Source organism: Lissotriton helveticus, chromosome 6, assembly GCF_964261635.1.
Source record: "Lissotriton helveticus chromosome 6, aLisHel1.1, whole genome shotgun sequence".
NCBI lineage: Eukaryota > Metazoa > Chordata > Amphibia > Caudata > Salamandridae > Lissotriton > Lissotriton helveticus.
Window position 1 is genome coordinate 1651840192 of NC_136067.1, and position 19125 is coordinate 1651859316.

At 45.4% G+C, this 19125-nt stretch overlaps 1 protein-coding gene across 2 annotated transcripts in view; it reads left to right on the forward strand.

Moving 5' to 3' along the window:
- The window catches only part of LOC144763675 (uncharacterized), a 130096-nt gene extending 120673 nt beyond the window's left edge, over window positions 1-9423 (forward strand). Inside the window, exons 6-7 of one of the 2 annotated variants that reach the window (XM_078649500.1) lie at window positions 6739-6896; window positions 8968-9423. In XM_078649500.1, coding sequence (XP_078505626.1) covers window positions 6739-6896; window positions 8968-9210 — 401 coding nt within the window. In that variant the 3' untranslated portion in view covers window positions 9211-9423. The remainder of the gene's footprint in view (window positions 1-6738; window positions 6897-8967) is intronic. The other variant, XM_078649501.1, reaches the window with a different exon arrangement.
- The last annotated feature ends 9702 nt before the right edge of the window (window positions 9424-19125 follow it).

Genomic DNA, 19125 nt, shown 5'->3' on the forward strand with positions numbered 1-19125 from the left:
GGGGTCGCAAGGTTTGCAACTCCGCTGCTTCCACTCTTAAGGTTTCTAGTGCTGCTGCGCTTCTGGGTCGGTACGACAGAGCATTATGGGACTCTATGGAAAGATTCAAATCCAAGCTGCCAAAAGAAGATCAGCAGGATTTTGAAGAGACTATGACTGAAGGATGTCTGGTAGCCAATCAGATGATAAGCACGGCTGCGGATGGTGCTGTCCTGGCGGCACATTCCTATTCACATGGAGTTTGTGCTAGGAGGTCTGCATGGTTGCGGCTTACAGGCCTGAAGCCAGATGCTCAACATCGCATCCTTAATCTCCCTTTTTCGGGTTCCGCTCTCTCAGAGGAGCACGCTGACGAGGAAATGGCCCGAATGAAGACGGAACTGGACACAGTGAAAGCGGTGGGCTTGGAAAAGAAGAAAGAGTTCAAGCGCCGCTTCAAGACCAACAGGGGGAGAGGGGCTCAACAGAGGGTTCAAACTCCTCAATGGTCCCAAAATAAGAATCAAGGAAAGTCTCAGTTTCGAGGTAAACCCGGCAGAGGTAGAGGAGGTCATCAACAATCCTCTACCACCACGAGAGGAGGAAAAGCCTGAACAGTGGCTTCCTCTGGCGCCGTTGCCCACTCCAGTGGGAAGAAGTGCTTCGCAACACCTGGCAGAGTGGGTCAGCATCACAAAGGATCAGTGGGTGCTGAATATACTGCGCAATGGATACAGGCTACGTTTCCGTGCGCCTCCGAAAAACATTCCTCCGAAGAGCTCTTGCCCTCACCAGCTGAGCTTGCTCCGGAGAGAAGTGAATATCCTACTGCAAAAAAGAGCGATAGAGGTGGTCCCTCTCGCTCAAAGAGGAAAGGGAGTTTACTCCAGATACTTTCTGGTCCCCAAAAAAGATCAGGAGGACCTATACTCGATCTACGACTCTTGAACAAGGTCATCATCAGAGAAAAGTTCCGCATGTTGGCGCTTCACCAAATATGTCCACATCTTCAAGTCGGAGATTGGATGTGTTCGGTGGACCCGCAAGATGCATACTTTCACATCCCTATTGCTCGACAACATCGCAAGTACTTGAGGTTTGTCGTGGGGAACAAACACTACCAATACAAAGTACTACCCTTCGGTCTCAAGTCCGCACCACGAGTCTTCACCAAATGCATGGCAGTGGTGGCGGCTTTTCTGCACAAGATGGGGCTCTTCATATATCCATACCTGGACGACTGGCTCCTAAAAGGTCCATCTCCGGTACAGGTAAAGCACGATCTTCATCTGTGTCTACTCCATTTACACAGGCTCGGTCTCCATGTGAACCTGGAAAAATCAGTCCAGCAGCCTACACAGTCTATCCACTACCTAGGCTCCGTTCTGGACACAAAAGTGGGAAAAGCGTTTCCTTCGGAGGAGAGACTTTTTTCCATGAGCCAGAAATGTGGAATCCTACTAGGATCTCGGCTTCCAACAGCTCGACAAGTAGCATCCCTGCTGGGCTCCATGGCGTCCTGCATCTTTCTCATCCCAAACGCCAGGCCGAGAATGCGTCCGCTACAGCAGGCTTTGGAGGATCAGTGGGATCAGGCGACAGGTCTTTGGGAGGATCACATCAGGCTCTCCCAAGCGACAAAGGAGGCTATCAAATGGTGGACACGGAGAAAGAATTTGCTGGTGGGGGTTCGTTTTCACCAACCTCTTCCAACCCAGTCGATAGTGACGGATGCCTCTCTACAAGGTTGGGGAGCGCACATGGGTCCGCTTCAAATTCAAGGCCAGTGGTCTGCGCAGGAGCAGACATACCACATCAATATGTTGGAACTCAGAGCGGTCTTCCTGGCTCTCAAAGCTTTTTTACCAGCGATAGAGTCCAACTCAGTCCTAGTTCAGACGGACAATACGACCACCATGTTCTATCTGAACAAACAAGGGGGCACACGATCTCGCCCACTCTCACGAGAGGCTCAGGCAATCTGGCATTGGCTCCTCCCTCGAGGCCTCACGGTAGTGGCAGTGCACCTCCCAGGCGAGTTGAATGTAAAAGCAGACGCACTCAGCAGGCACTTCGAAGATCAGCCAGACTGGGTGCTAAACGACGAAGTAGTAGAAGAACTTTTTCGTTGCTGGGGTCGTCCAACCATAGATTTGTTTGCAGACGACGAAAACTCCAAATGCCACGCCTTCGCGTCAAGGTTCCACCGTCCAGGGACTCAGGGGAATGCTCTACTGATGGATTGGTCAGGGACATTCGCTTACGCGTTTACTCCCCTGGCTCTGATTCCGAGAGTAGTTTCCAAGCTCTGCAAGTCGAACATGGAAATGATCCTGATATTTCCGGACTGGCCGCGGCAGTGGTGGTACCCGGACCTTCTACATCTGTCTGTGTGTCCACACAGACGACTTCCTTGCAGGCCGGACCTGTTGAGCAAGATGAACGGGAGGATAATGCATCCCAACCTCCCATCACTGAACTTAACAGCATGGCTCCTGAGGTCCTGCAATACGGACATTTGAACTTGCCTCCGGAATGCATGAACATTTTAAAGGAGGCTAAGAGACCTTCCACGAGAGCGTCCTATGCGTTCAGGTGGAAGAGGTTTTTCTTATGGTGTAGGGATCATAGTCTTGATCCGACTAAAGGTCAGGAGGACGTCATCTTGCCATACCTCCTTTCCCTAGCGACTGCTGGTTTAAAATACGCTTCTATTAGGGTGCATTTGTCAGCCATAGTAGCATACAGAAAATCACCTGATCAAGTTTCTTTCTTTCAGGTTCCAGTGGTTAAGGACTTCCAGGGGTTGAAGTGTATCCCCCTGTGCGAAATCCTTCTCCTCCATGGGATTTGAACCTGGTGCTATCCAGGTTAATGTCACCGCCTTTTGAGCCCATCCACAAGGCCTCTTTACAACATCTCTCTTGGAAGGCGGCCTTTTTGGTGGCTATTACCTCTGCTCGCAGAGTAAGCGAGATTCAGGCTCTCTGTGCGAAAGAACCATATACTGTCTTTCATCACAATAGGGTAGTCCTAAGGGCTCATCCAGCTTTCTTGCCTAAAGTCATTTCTGATTTTCATATAAATCAGTCCATTTCCCTCCCTTCGTTTTTTCCAAATCCTACGACCCCAGCCGAGCGGTCACTTCACTCATTAGATCTTAAGAGAGTACTCAAGTTCTATTTGGAAATGACCAAAGGGATTAGGAAAACGGATCAACTGTTTGTGAACTATGGTTCTATGCGAACAGGTTTTCCAGCGGCCAAGAGGTCTATCGCGAGATGGATTGTCTCGTGCATTAAATTGGCTTATCAGCTTGCAGGCAAGCCTTTGTTGCAGTCACCCAAAGCGCATTCCACTAGAGGGAAGGCCGCTACGGTAGCTTTCTTGCATGACGTTCCAATGTCGGAGATATGCAAGGCTGCGACATGGAAATCAGTTCATACATTTACGAGGCATTGCTGCCTAGAATCTGATTCCAGGGCCGATACTCAAGTAGGACAAGCCTCTTTGAGGAATCTATTTGGGTAGCCTACGGCCTGTACGAGCTTAGTGGTTACTAGGCTTAATATGGTTATTACTGTATTGTTACTCCTTTGCCCGCAGGGAGATGAGGTGAGGCTCGCTATTCTATTCTAATGCTTATGACTATTGATGAGGATCCCCTGGAAGAGAAGGATTAGTTACTTACCTGTAATCCTAGTTCTCTTCCAGGGGTATCCTCATCAAAGTCATAAGCAACCCTCCCGCCTCCCCAGGCAAAGGACATTCTTTAATAAGGAGATATTGTTAACCTATCTGTTACTGGGTTTATTTTCAGTCTCCGAAAAGAACAACTGACCTAACTGTCACCCCTGAGGCATGATGGGATACTGGGGGTCATGGGTGCCTTAAAGGCACGGTGTCAGTTTATTGCTATGCAGCTACAGGTTAGCTTTTCAGTCTGTTTAGACTGTGTGTTTGCAATGCAGCCTGGGAGCTTTCTATGCTTCCAGTGAGTTATGAGAATTTCTACTGCTTTCTGAGCATTAAAACAGTTTCTAAAACAAACCTTGTGTTGTTTTCTCATGTTTCTAATGCTTATTTCTCATGTATGGTGGAAATTCTTTGGAGCATATTTCAGCTCTATTCTTTATTTGGCTGCTATTGCATGTTTTTATATATATATATATATATATATATATATATATATATATATATATATATATATATATATATATGTATATATATTATATATGAGTGTATATATATATGTGGGGCACATATAATATAGTGTTTCCGGGGTCCCGCACATGGGCGGGAATATTCTAATGCTTATGACTTTGATGAGGATACCCCTGGAAGAGAACTAGGATTACAGGTAAGTAACTAATCCATACTGTCCATACTATGCAATTACTAAAATAGTACTTTTTATCCTGAACAAGGCAGGAATAAAAATGCCATATATCAGACCTCTAGTGCATGTAATGCGATTTAGATTAGGAAAAGTAGATGAATCGCTATATATCACCATAAACACAAAGGGCGAGGCGCACCTGCGCTTCTATTAAACTTTATATGGTAAATTGGAATCACAAGTAGGTCCCAGGAGGTCCTGCGCACCTTATACCTGTATTACGGTATTGTGGCAAAATTCTAGAGGTGATAGGGGGCCTCCGTTGAGGTTTTAGTCCATAATGCCCCAACTGATCAAGAGACCCAAGGTACGGCCCAAAGGAGGGGGGCACACACTGTAGATTCTTTTGGGTAGACCTTGCTTAGTCCCAGGCATACAGAGTAGCCAAGTGCAGCCGCCCGCAAGCATACGGTGCAGCTACTGAAGACACAGTGCTGCCCATCAGAGCATGTCAAAAAGGGGAGGGGGGCTCCCCCGGCCTCTCGTCACATTTAGCATCAAGGAGGGGGGAAGGTTCTGCGAGGAATAGAGGCAGACCTCAAAGACAGATCTGTTCCCAGAGGCTTCCTTTTGCCAGAGCTGCGCTGCTACACTCAAGTGGCTCTCCACACCGACTCGCTGCTTCTCTCAGCTGGCGCGCTGTCCTCCATTGACCTGGTTGCTCCAGCAGCACGAAGGTGGGGTGGGGAAGCCGCACAGGTGGGGTGCGGCCCGAGTACAGTAGTATTTGTCCCAGGACGTGAGATAAGAAAGGGCTCACTGGACCCCGGAGAAATGCTGGGGCTTTGTCCTACACTACTGGAGCGGCGTGAGTCACAAGGGACACGCCGGTCTCTGGGACAAACGAAGTGGTCACCACGCGCTAATAAAGCACCAGAAGCAATAAACAGTGCTCCCCACAAGCTGATCTAAAACACAAGGAGCCATCAATCACTGCTCCTTTCTAGAGCATGCTGCTGCTGAACTCACAGAGAATAGCATTCCAATGGCAGAGGTGCTCAGAGACACTCTTTTATGGCCCTGAGATTGCGAAGAATGGGGGCAAGCTAACAAGCCCTTGGAGTACAGAAGGGTCGATACGTGCTTTCTTTGTTGGCGACGCTTGATTGAAGGTCTCAACTTACCAAGGTTGGACCACAACTGGTGCAGGGCGCACAGAATGCAGGGCAGGGGATACTATGAAAGCCTGCATAAAGTTTTATTGACTGTAGACTGTGACAGTACTATTGCCACATCGAAATAAGAGAAGGTGGCGCACTAAGTTCTTTTACACGGATCGTAGAAATGAAATGGAGTTGTCCCGCATATAGAAATTTATATTAATTTTACGGACAACTAAATCTCACGGTTGACTACCAGACTGCGTAGAGATCGCCAGGTGTCATTTAACAAGATCAGAGTTTTATATATTTTTGGGAACTCACCTGTGAGATCGTAGTAACAAGTTGGTGATTTCGAATATGTTCAGTATAAGCGTGACCAGGCTTGGTCTCTTCATGGTTCGGACATCTATGATACCTACGTGTATGCCTTGAAAAAGTCTTTGAAAAAGACTAAACATGTGTCGGCAAGTCGTGTGCTGGGAGTTTTATATGAATCAATTGAAATTTTGAAATAAAGGCTACTGAGAAACAAGAAGACTGATTGTTCTGGATTTCAATTCCTGGATTAGTAGTGCTGATATTGTCTCTGTAGAGTAATTGGGGTTATTCATACCCACAGATGAGACATATTTGTAAATGACTAAATAATGACAATTGGTGTGTTGTAGAAAAACTCTAGTCCTTTCTCGTTGCATTTGTGGCACATCTAGGTGTCCTATTAACACCTCTAGGTAGTAGGTGTTTAGGGTTAATTAAGCACCCAGGTTTAATACTTGGAGATCAATTTGTTTATTTCCACGCCTCTCTATATTGGCAAATGTTTGACTATCTAATGGATGTGCGGACATTTCCCTGTTGGGGAACACTACTACCTGTTTGTTTTTACGTGACTGAAGAACAGTTTAAAACAACACAACTTATTTAATCATTTATCGTAAACCGTCAATTGCGCTTAAGTAATAACTTTTTGTAAATATATTTTGATAAAGATAATGTTTCAGTTTATTTTCCTGACAGGAGTTTTGTTTTCTTAAGTGAATATATTTTCTTTAAATTTGATTGCATTACCTGCAAAAATTATGGAATACAAAATGAGACATTCAAATCAAACCATCAATAACGGATTCTTAACTAAAAATAATCAAAACTTGCCACAGCTACTAGACATGTTCTGCTCTTTTGTTCTTCCATATATTTGAGCTTCTGATGCTCATAATACTAGAGCATTCTTCTTCAAATATTTCTTCTTTACTGCAGAGACTCGGCCCTATTTCTGTGATCAGTGTGGGAAAACCTTCACTCAACAGGGAGCACTGCGGCGGCACCAGCGCATTCACACAGGAGAAAAGCCTTACAAATGCAAAGCTTGTGAAAGAACATTTACTGACATGTCCACACTGAGGCGACATGTGTCTGTACGTATTTTGTAAAATATTTTATGCTGTTTCACAGGCAGGAGAAACCAGGTCCAGGTGGGGTGTTTTTGTGTGTAATTTTATTTATCCAATACTCTAAGAAGTGGTGCGATGTTGAAAACATGTTGATTGCTTGACCAGCCCCCTGATAGTGTTACAAGATGGCAGGACTTACTGAATTCACTGGGCTTTGTGCAAGTGAGCTAATAATCCCTAAAGGTTTGATGCCTACCATACATACCCCGCTATGTGCTTCAAACATTTGCATGTGGTTGTGGTCACTCAAGCTTGATACAAGGAACTCAGCAATGGTTGCAGTCTACTTACATTTCACTATGTGTTATGCATGTTCCAATGTGTGCTCTGCCATTATGAAGGCAACAGTTGTGTGAAATGGGGTAAGTCTAGCATGTGTGGTCATTCATGTCACTAAATGTGTTGGAAATGTGTAAGTTAACCTTAATTCTTGAGTGGTGGTGGTCGGATGTGAATGAAGTGTGGTGGAGTGTGTTGCTCTGTCCATTGTACTCATATATAGTGCACATTTTGGTGGGTAATCTGCTTCACATAGGCACTTATCTGGCTCCTCAGCAATGTGGGCCACAAGTGCGGCAGTTTATCTATGCTTGTTTTTCGTTCTTTTGTGGCTTGTGTTCTTCACTGGACAGATTTACGGATTATCTAATCATAGCTATGTTGTAGTGCAAGTTGCTACTATAGCTTTGCTGGAACAGTCTTGCTTTTACTCTCCCTCCTGGTGGTTTAACATGGTCCCTGGTACCAAGAACTGCACTATTCCTGTTGTTTTGGATGGTTCTACAACTGTGTTATCTCTTAGCTGTGGACAGATTATGACTATAGGTTTGCTGCTCACCAAGGCCACACAGAACCATTGAACATGGCCTTAAATGTAACATTACCACGTGGCTGTAGTTTTTTTTATCACCAACGTGTTGCTTATGAAAATCTTTTCCACCTCCAGGAAGTTATGATATATCCTGGCAGCTCTCTCTGTTTGCCACCTCATTTCACTGATAATGTTGCCCTCCAGCGGGTGCCAGAGCTTATATCCCATGTAAATATGCCTACATCCCTGCCAGTAATGGTGGTAATACTGGCCATATGGGTAAAATTTACTAGCTATATTTTTTCTATTATGGCGCTCCTGAAATCTGTCCAGCAGGCATAAGGACGTTGCCAGTGAAGTGGTAATAGAAAGGCAGTGTAGATAAATTGTGAGGAATGAGGATGAAGTCAAATCTCATTGCAATAAAGAACATATGCTGGCAAATGTGTTTATTTAGGCTTCAGGGTGGTAGAGTTTACTTAGAGGAGGAATGTGTTACTACGGAGAGGGCCTGGGTATGCTATGCAATGGCTCACAGTTGAAGAGATGGCCTTTCAGGGGATCTTAAAGGCAGTGTTTCCTAGGAAAGGCATTTCTGTGTTAGAGTCCTTTTAAACTCCAGATATCAAAAGAAACTTAAAACTTTTTAGTAGGCCTGGGCTGTAAATTCCGTTCCGCTCGTGGAATTTGCGGAATTTGTGTAATGTCATGCTCCGCGGAGAACGTGGAATTGCCAAAAATTCCGCGATCTGCAGCTTCGTGGAATTTTTTGCATGTTCCCGCTTTCAGAATGCGTGTTTGCAAGATATTTCTCCCCGAGCACGCAAACAGCGGCAGAACAAGCAATTCCGCGTGTTCGCTGAACTTTTGCGAGCTCACGGAGATTTTTTACGTTTCGCAGAGCTTTGCAAATTACGCCCACCCCTACTTTTTAGCTGGTTAGAGGGACAATCTTGTATTGTGGTGACTCTTTAATACAGGAATGGGTGTAGTCCACTCTAATCGGAAAATATTAATGTTTGCCTTTTGTGTACCGTGAAGCACACGTGTGATGAAGTATAACACTGCACTTCACCTCAAAAACGCTGGGAGTGTGTAATATGAAAATAAAACAAAACAGCAGTTTGAACATTATTTTGTGTTGTGATTTGTTTTCTTTAAGCTAATTAATTACACAATAATTATTTTGATTTATGTGTTGTTTCTCTTTTTTTCATTCTCAAGATCCACGATCGAAATGCACACTGGAGAAGCTTTCTAATAGACCTGACTACTAAAAAGGATCACAACTGGTCCAAAATTGAAACTTTGTCCAATGTCTACACTGGTGACGAGACAACATCAGAGATTTGGTCCACAGACCAAGAAAAGCGTCTTCGACCAGAAGGAATGCGTGAAAAGGTTGCCGAAGACCTGACCACCAATGACAAACCTAAAGACAATGAACTATCTTTTACACAGTTGTAAGAAATGGTATGTTAATATAACAGTTTAAATGTTGAAAGTATCTGTGAATCACAGAATTTTAACTAATGGATGAACTACTAGTGATCTCAGACTCCGGCCCTCAATGGTCATGCACTGCATCATGGCTCAAAGTGCAGGAATTGTATGTTGATACCCATCTTATTGGACAGCAGTAAACAATACATAAATAAATTCTTCAGAAAGAACATAAAATCAGGTCTTTTGTGAATTAATTGCTTGCTATTATATTTCTTTTGGTATGTGCTGTTGATTGGCCATGACTGTGGAAAGGCTCATACCTGTTGCTTTGTGCTCTGTTGCTCCTTAATTGGGTTTGTACTATATACATTTTGCTTCATACATGCTATATATCACTACACGCATACATTTATCAATGGACTCAATCTGTTCCTTGGGGATGGCCACATTGAGAAAGGGTTTTGATCATTGGAAAGATCGTTTTCAGACACCTACAATGAATCTTAACATTCTACATGTGTTCTGTAAATGAAAGGAATTCATTTTATATCCATACTATTTCTGATGGATACAGCAGATTTCCCACCGTAGACTATTCCCCAGGTACTGGACTGCATGCATAGATTTTTTTTTAAACCAGTGCTCAAGCCAACCTCCAGGCCAGCCTCCAGGCTCCGCATTGGCTCCACACTACTTCAAAAGTGATGGAGCCGGGCTGCATATAAGCCTCACTCTGGGTATTGACACTAACTCTTTTCTTTCTGTTTCTTCCAAGACAGATCTGGTGCCCCTCTCCTGGTTTTGTCAGTTTTCCAACAACTTCCAAAATTGTTTGACAGTGTGCTAGTGAACAATATACCCACCAGAAAGTACATGTTTCAAGCCATGCTGCTACTGCAGCAAGTAGATGTACGTCACAGACACGCAATAGGTGTTGATGGCTTAGCTCAAAACAGAGCTCTAGGTCAGGTAATAAAAGTGCCTTCATACACCCAAAGATGATCTGAGACTGGAAGCTGAAGTTGTATGTTGCCGAATACAAGAAAAAGTTGCAGACTTTCTGTAGGTCCTACTTGTGTTTCAAGTCATGTGCCCAGACGTGGTTCCTGTCCCACTAGAGCGACCATTAAGCTTCAAGCTGAAAGTCCTCCTGTAAGTTCAGGTCCAAACGCATGCATAAAAAAGCAAAGCAGGACCCCACCCCATCCTACCACTCTGATTCCGAGGAGAATGCACAAGGGTGTCCTGATATAAATCGTACTCCGAGGTCACTGTCCATAGAACTAATTCCCCAGTGGGTTCCAAAGCACCCTGAATGACTCAGGCCATCATCACCCTGCATCAAATAGAGGCCTTCATAGAAGCCATGCTGCAAATTTTCATTGCTCTTCTGACTCCCGCTGGCACGCCTTTGAGTCCTACTGCACCACAGGGCCCTCCAGTTGGGTTACCCATGGCAGGCTCCTTGCCGGTGCTATCTCCTTGTAACACGTTATCATGTCTGTATTGACTCAAGCCCCAGCCACAATCCATGGCGGTTCCTGTCACCCCAACACTGGTACTGAAACCACCTGCACTAGAGGATCATCCAGTGCCAACACCAGTGTCGGACCATAGATTGATGTCGCCCATGGGCTCGACCGATGTCATGTTATTAAATTACAAAAGCACAACCAGTCATCATGCAGCGTGAGTTTACCATGTTATAACTACCAACAAAGGCTCCACTATATTTTTGGTTCAGACTCAAATCCTGTGCCACAGGAGGGTGCGCCCCAGGATACTGATGACGATGATGTGGTGAAAGGGATGGCTTGCTCACACCTCATTATATTGATGATACCTTATACCTTGATTAACAGAATGCCATTGGGCTTGATACCTCTGCTGAGACAGAGATTGACTAACCACATGGGCCACCAATGTAAGAGAGTGCCATATCTGCCGTGGTGGTTTTGATGGCATCTGAGGTAGTAAAAATAGAGCTACCCTCCATGGAGACCGAAACAAATGCTTTGTCAGTACTTCTGCAGCTTGGGCAGCCAACATCTGATCCTGTACTTTATTTTATGATGCCCTCACAGATACTCTACTGACCACTTGGTCAAAAACATTTTTTTGCCCATCCTTGATTAGGCAGGTGGCTGTTTGTGATATAGCCTTGTGATCTTGATGTTCTCAACAAGCACCCCTCTCCAAACAGCCTTATTGCACAGGCTTCAACCAGTAAAGTGAATTCAAATTCCTCCTATGACAAGAGTATCCAGACAGATTTATGCTTTTGGTAAACACATGTTCTCTTCTGTCAGTCTGGCACTGTGATCTGTGAATGCAATCTGCCTACTGGGCCACTACACACATGCCCTTTGGAAAATGGGCAGTGAGACCTTGCTGGCAGTCCCAGAAGATCTTAGGGCATCTTTGGCCAAGATGATACATGATGGACAGGCTGGAGCAAAGTACGTTATCCGCCTTGGCCATGATACCACAGATTGCTTGGGCAGGGCAGTCAGTACCATTGATGTCCTTCATAGACCCGCCTGGATGAGGTCCGCTGGATTCTCAGGCAAGATACGGGTTTCCCTAATGGACATGCTCTTTGATGGGTTCTGCTTCTACAGAGAGAAGGCAGACTATGCTTAGAAATGCTTTAAAGGCAGCATTGCTACACCATAATGTTTGGGCTATTGACCCCTGCCAAACAATTTCCATATCAGTTCCAGATGATCAGGGTATTCCAGAGTGCAGGCGTATAGAACGAGATAGCCTTCCCAGTCAGTGATGAAGCAGATAACTCAGTCATTTAGCGTTTGAAGACAGGGGTCTGGCAGGCAGTGTGGAGGCCAGAGGGTCATCAGTCATCCATCTCCTCCTCCCCTTGCACAACTGCCAATAAACTGTTTTAGTTTGCCCTTAGTAGTGCATGCCCAACTGGTGGGAGGCAGGATTGCGCATTTCCTCCCGGGTTAGCGATTCCTCACGTTCGACAGATGAGTCTTGCAGGTTGTTCAAAATGATTATGCCCTGTCTTTTCTCACCTCCTCCACCTATTAGCCTCTCCCACTCTAGAACAAATTTCGAATGCACATGAGTCCATCCTGCTACCAGTAGCACACGTTGCTTTACAAGGGTGCCATCAAGAGGGTACCAGACTCGGAAAAAAGTATAGGTTTTTGCTGTCGCTATTTCCTTATACGCAAAAAGGACTGTGGCCTCAGGCCTATCATTGCGACAAAAGAAGGTACTGGGCTGTTCCTAGGGTATGAGTGCAGGTCAGAGGTATGTGGATGTAGAATGGTGGTTAAATGGTAACCAGCCAATGGGGTATCCATTTTGTTGGACATGATGGCCTCACACACCCTTGCAGGTGTCATGCTTCATCATGGGCCGGTGCTCCTCGTTGGGTGGGCGGTGCAATACCCAACGGGCTACACCTCAAAAGAGGGGTTCTTTGGCGGAGATCTTTTTTCCAACTGCCCATGGGTGAAGTGTGGGTGAGGGGCCAGAATTGGTAGTAGACGGATAGTGAAGTTAAAATAACGCAGGAGTACCAGAATGAACTTTATTCTGATGGTCCCATGCGTTAATTAAAAACAATAGTTAGTCAGGGAGTTATGGAAAGTTATGTTTTCCGTACTCGAGACTATACTACAACGTGGGGATAATGGTCGACATGTTTCTCGCGTTGGGTGTGATTACCCACGATTCATCAGGACCTAAAGAGTTACTATCTACTGTGTTTCTGATCTGCCTAAGTATCAGTGTTCACATCAAAGAGTATGGAAAGTACCTGTTTATACAATGTTCCAAGCCTGGTATAGGAAACAAAGGGGAGAACACCAAGTTAAGAATCTCATTAACAGGTATAGTATTATATTCCACATGTGTGCTGACCTGGTGCACTGGGTGGCATGCTAGTATGAGTGACGACTAGCACAAACAGTGGTGGTGAAATCAAGCTAGTGAGCATCTCCGGGTAGAGCAGTGATAAGTGGATTGCTCTACCAACTAAATGGAGAGATCCTTAGTGACATTTTAAAATCAAGTGGTGATTAAAAACAGGAAGAGTTACAGCCATTAAGTATATTGTCTCGGACACCACTCACCTAGAGGTCTGTGGTAACTTGTATCAACAGTTCCTGGCGGGAATGGCATCAGTGAGTAAAGCCTCTGTTGCTAAGGCTAGTTCAGAAAGAAAACCATGGAGAAGTAGAGCAGACAAAAAAATATAATATATCCTCTGATTGGTGCTAATATACAACATCAAGTGTTTAATGTCTACCGGGTTGAGCTAGGGACCCCCATGAGTTTCATGCATATCGTATAGGTATCAAAACAAACACATTTAGTTTCATATTGGGTCTAAGGTGACACTCATTTGTGAAGTGCCGGCGTCCCCCGCGGTTTAGACACTGCGAGTCATAACTCTAAAGGGCAGGACCCTGTGGGGATCTGTGTCGCTATTGCACTAGGTGACAGAGTGCTTAGCTAAAGTCCTAATCGTTGTCGAGTCATATAAGATATCACTCCCCAAGGTTAAAGTGACCATGTGGGCTCCATATCTCTTAATGCTGCATTATGTGTCAGCGCTAGCCCATGTCTCGGGTGATAAATCACTAGCAGGGTGGCACTCGCGCTCGGCGGGATTTCCTTTCCTTTGAGGCTCACTTACTTGATTCTCCCGTGCCAGCATCGGAACGCCTACCCTTCTCCGCCAGGACCGGATAGTGCCGTCTGGTCCGGCGGCTGTGTTTGTTATAGTGACGGGGATGGGCGGGTTGGGCGTGAACGCTGTACGTTGCGGGTCATGTGGTTTCCCTAGTCTGTAGGGTGGCCATTTTGAAGTGGTGCCCAAGATGAGGGATTCCCATGGTGCACAGGTTTTACCATCAGGTCACAGAAATCATGCTGCGTTGTTGCATGTGTGGTTGGTGTCAGCGTGGGAATTATATTCAGAGAATGAGGCAGTGTTAACTGAATTTGTAAAAATTATAAAAATTATTGTTGGGGTGCGATTGTACACTGTTAGCCATGTGTCTTCTGGTATATTAAGGCAATTATCGCGGCCATTTTATAGTGGAGTCGCCAAAGACAATTCTTCTGCTATTAAACTGCTTTAAAGGGACACCAGTAATAGCACTGAGCGGTGGATGTTGGGTTGGGTGGGAAATCACTTGGTCTGTTGTAGGGTTGGGGCCGCCGGGTGCCTTAGTGTATATTCATACATGTATGTACGAGTACGCCTGTGGAGTGCTGAGTGCTCGCAGTAGTCACTGTATAAATTTTAGTGGGGCATGGTACCTTATGCAGGGAGGCAGGGCTACAGCTGTAGTACATGATCTGCCTTCAAAGGGAACTCCAGGGGATGTCTTCATTGAGTCCCTTCTTATCGGATGCCAGACGATGGATCCATCTTTGTTCCCTATAAAACAGGTTCCGTTGTGTGATGTTAGGGCTTGCTTCTATGATTAGCCACTTAAGGGAATCGGCTGTGTGATTAGTCTCAAGGTAGTGTTTACACATTTCGGTGTTAGATTTTTTACATCGGAAACTACTCCGATGTTCAGAGATGCGTAATTTGATGGGTCTGGTGGTCATCCCCACATATTGAAGACCGCAAGGGCACTGTAGTAGGTATACACAATTAGCTGTGTTGCAGTTTGTGTGTCCCCTTATTTCCCATGTAAAAGAATCTGAGAGTTGAACAGTCTTGTGTGTGGTGGTAAAGGGGCAGGCACTACAAGTGCCACAGGGATAGTGGCCTTTCACTGGTGGTAACTGCCACAAAGTGGTCTGCAACGTGGTGTTGCGTTTCTTGGGCCTGGTATTGATCAGTATATCCTTGATGTTTTTGGATCGTTTATAGGCAAATCTTGGGGAGTCCATGTGAAGTTCACCCGAGTTGAGGATTTGCCAGTGTCGTAATATGATCCTCCTCAATCCATTTGAGGCTGGCATGAAAGTAGTAACGCAAGTCATTGGCTCATTTGTTACTGGTGGTCGCACCCTGTGTTCTATGAGTGCGCCTCTGTGGTTATTCTGCGCTCTTTTCCTTGCTTTTGCTACCTCACTGTGTGGATACCCTCTTTCAGACAGATTTTTGGACAGGATGTCGGATTGGGTTCTGTACTCTGGTAAACTACTACAGTTACGCCGTACCCGTAAGAATTGTCCAAAGGGTAGGTTGGAGCGGAGTGCTTTCGGATGGTGACTATTGTAATGTAGTAGGCTGTTACGGTCTGTGGGTTTTCTGAACATACTCGTACTTAATTGGCCATCAGTGAGTCTGATTGTCAGGTCCAAAAAGGAGATCTGTGTGGCTGAGGCCGTCATTGTAAAGTTTAAGTAGGTGTTCAATGTATTGATCCACATGAGAAAGGTATCAAGAGAGTCACGGGTACCTGCCCAGAAGATCAAGATGTCATCGATAAATCTCCTCCACAGTATGATGTTATTGTGGTAGGGATTGGTGATGGGATCGACGTGTTTGCTCTCGAAGTCAGCCATATAGAGACACGCCACAGAGGGGGCAAAAGTACTCCCCATAGACGTCCCCTGGGTCTGGTGGTAGAATTTGCCCTTGAATTCAAAGAAGTTTTCGGTCAGTGCCAATTCGGCACATTCCATGATGAAGGCCGGTGGTGTTGGCGAAGCCCAAGTCATGGTGTTGAGTATTTCCTCAATAACTACTAGGGAGGCCCTCTGGGGGATGTTAGTATAGAGGGCCTCAACGTCTAGAGTGACCAGGAGATCAATCTGAGAGTTCCATTGGCCGGTGTCCAGAAGACACAGGACATCGGTAGTGTCCTGAATATAGGACGGGATGTTCTTCACCAGAGGTTGGAGGAAGTGGTCACAAAATTGTGATAGTGGCTCCAGGATGGAGTCAATGCCCGACACTATTGGGCGTCCAGGTGTAGGGGTCGTCTCTTTGTGTATTTTTGGGAGGGTATAGAAGTACGGAACTCTGGGGTCTTTCTTGGTCAGAAATTCCGCCTCCTTTTGAGAGATCCATCCCTCGCTCAGGGCCGACTCGACCATTCCAGTGATGGTACGAGAGAGACGTTCAGTGGGGTTGACTGGTATAGGTGTGTAATACCGACCGTCTCCCAATTGTCGGAGGCACTCAGTTTCATAGTCGCTGGTGTCCATAATTACAGTGGCGCCCCCTTTGTCTGCCTGCTTGATGGTTATCGCAGGATCGTTAGCTAGACGATCGAGCGTTTCTAGCTCCAGTTTAGAGATGTTGTGATAGTTGTTGTAGTGGTCGAGTGTGGCAATTTCTTTGAGTAATGTTTGTTCATATGTCAGTACCTCGTTAGGAACCATCCCACTATGTGCCTTACAACTTTGAAAGCCTTCTTGAGGAAGGACAAATTTAAAATGCACAAATTGACCCAGATCCTATCCGTTCTGGACCCAGGCAACTGGACGGTGTCGCTAAACTTGCAGGATACATATTTTTGAATACCCCTCATGGAGTCCCACAGGCATTATCTGTGGTTTATGGTGGGCCAGGATAAAAAACATTTTTGCTGGGATCCCCTTTGGCCTCATCAGCACTCGTCTGGTGTCCACAAAAGTGATGACAATGGTCACGGTCCATCTTCGGAGGTAGAGAGTTCCTCTACTCCTATGCTTCAACAATTGGCTGCTGAAGGAGGGCTTGCCGCAGTCAGTTATGTTAGTTATGTTATGTTAGAAACATTTGTAAAGCGTGACTGTTACCCCAGGGTGTCCTGGCGCTAGCTACAATACTCCGACGAAGCAAAGTTTGAGACCGGTATTATTAATCAAACAAAAAGCCACGTTTTTAAGGCCTTCCTGAATTTGAGTAACTCTGTGATACTTCTCAGATGGAGAGGGAGGTTATTCCAAGCCTTGGCTGCACATGCAGCAAATCTGCCACCCCACCTGGCTTTTTTGTGGGTGGTACTGTCCTAATTTAGCACCAAGAGAGCGAAGTGGTCTCTTGGACACATACCACTGAAATTGTCGCTTTAAATGGTCGGGTCCTAAGCCTTGTAGCGCCTTATATACCAAACAGAGTGATTTAAACAGCACTAGTTTCTTCACAGGTAACCAGTGAAGTCTTCGGATTTAATTGGAGAAAGAGGCAAATTTAGATGTCCTGGACAAAAGTCTAGCAGCTGCGTTCTGCAAAAGTTGAAGGTTATGCAGAAAACACTCCTGAATGTTCAGATATAGTCTAGCCGTGACATAGTTAGTGATGCAATCACCGCGCGCTGACTGTCCTTTGACAAATAAAGGCCGAATTTTCTTGCATGTTCTAAGGACATATGATGTGGCCGAGGCTACTGCGTTGACTTGGTCACCAAAGTTGAGACTGTAATCTATACAAACTGCCAGGTTTTTTACTTTCCTGGTGGGTGTCGGAAGAGAACCCATAGAATCAGGTCACCAGCTTGGGCCTCAAAAGGTGGGATCATTCCCAAATAAAATAACCTCAGTTCTATTTGAGTTGAGTCTAAGACAGTTACCAGACATTCACCTCCCCACCACTTCCATACAATCATGGAATCGTTTGTCTACTCCAATTTCCTGCCCCGATAGCAGCAACACCACGATTTGTGTGTCGTCAGCCTAAGATGTGAGGCAGAAGCCAAAGGAGTCAATAAGGGGGGCAGAGGCGGAAACATACACATTAAATAGTGTAGGACTCATAGATGATCCCCGTTGGACTCCACAAGGTAGCCAAAACGATGTAGAACAAAATTCACCCAATAAGATAGTCTGCAGTCTGTTCAAGAGGAAGGACTTCAAAAGTTTCCAAGCTTTACCCTGGGCTCCACAGTCCCGCAGCCGGTACATCAACAAATCGTGATGGACCGTATCAAAGGCCGCAGAGAGATCCAGCATAATCATGGCGGCCTTACCTTCCCGACCTAGGGCACTCCTGACCCCTTCAGGGGATGTTAGTAGCGCGGACTCCATGTTGTGCCGTTTACTGAAACCATATTGAGAGAGATGCAGAGCTTGAGCGTCACGCAGATAGGTACTCTGTTGTGAATTCATTATTTTCTCCACCAATTTGCCTGGAAAAGGGAGCAGTGAGATGGGGCAGAAATTATTTGGATCCTTGGGGTCTAGACTAGGCTTTTTAAGAAGTGGTAAGATTAAAGCCGTTTTCTAGGATAGTATTTGGGGAAATACCCAACTAATAACATTGCACTGAATAATGAGGTGAGTGTCAGGGTATGGGCTCCGGGGCCAGTTTCAACACTGCAACAGGACATGGATCGTAAGGGAATCCAGATTTAGTGGACATAAGAAGGTTATGTGTGTCCATAACAGATATTGGTGCAAATTTTGTACAACTAGTCTGTAGGTCAGAAACTGGTTTCTGGACCTCTATCGAGTCGACTGCCCCACTAGTTGTTGGTCCTTTGAACGTTGGGAAAATGGCCTCAACTTTTCCAAGAAAAACCTGGCATTTTCATCACATAGATCCTGGTTCATTATAATATTAGCTGGGCGAGGGTGAGCCAAACTAGTTACTGTTTTAAAAAGCTCTTTGGCCGAATTTTTAGCTAAATTAATTCGATTAGCAAAGAACTCTTGCTTTGTCTTGAACAGTAGTTGTTTATAAACCATGAGGCATTGTTATAAATACTTTTCTCAGAATCTTTATACTCTTTCCTCCAATTCCGCTCTTGTCGTTTACAACACACTTTCTGGTCTTGAGTTCTGGCGTGTACCATGGGGCAGAGGGTTGAACCCTATTTAGGACTAGGATTTTCTTTGGGGCTAGTTTGTTACAGGCTGCCTCAAGCCAGTTAGTATATAGCGGTGAGTAATTCTGCTAACTCAGAACCCTCCACTTTATTCCATGCTCTAGATTCTCTCTGTCTCTTAAGGGGCATACAAGCAAAGTGATGATCTGCAGTGGCCCACTTGAATAGTACTGCCACATGG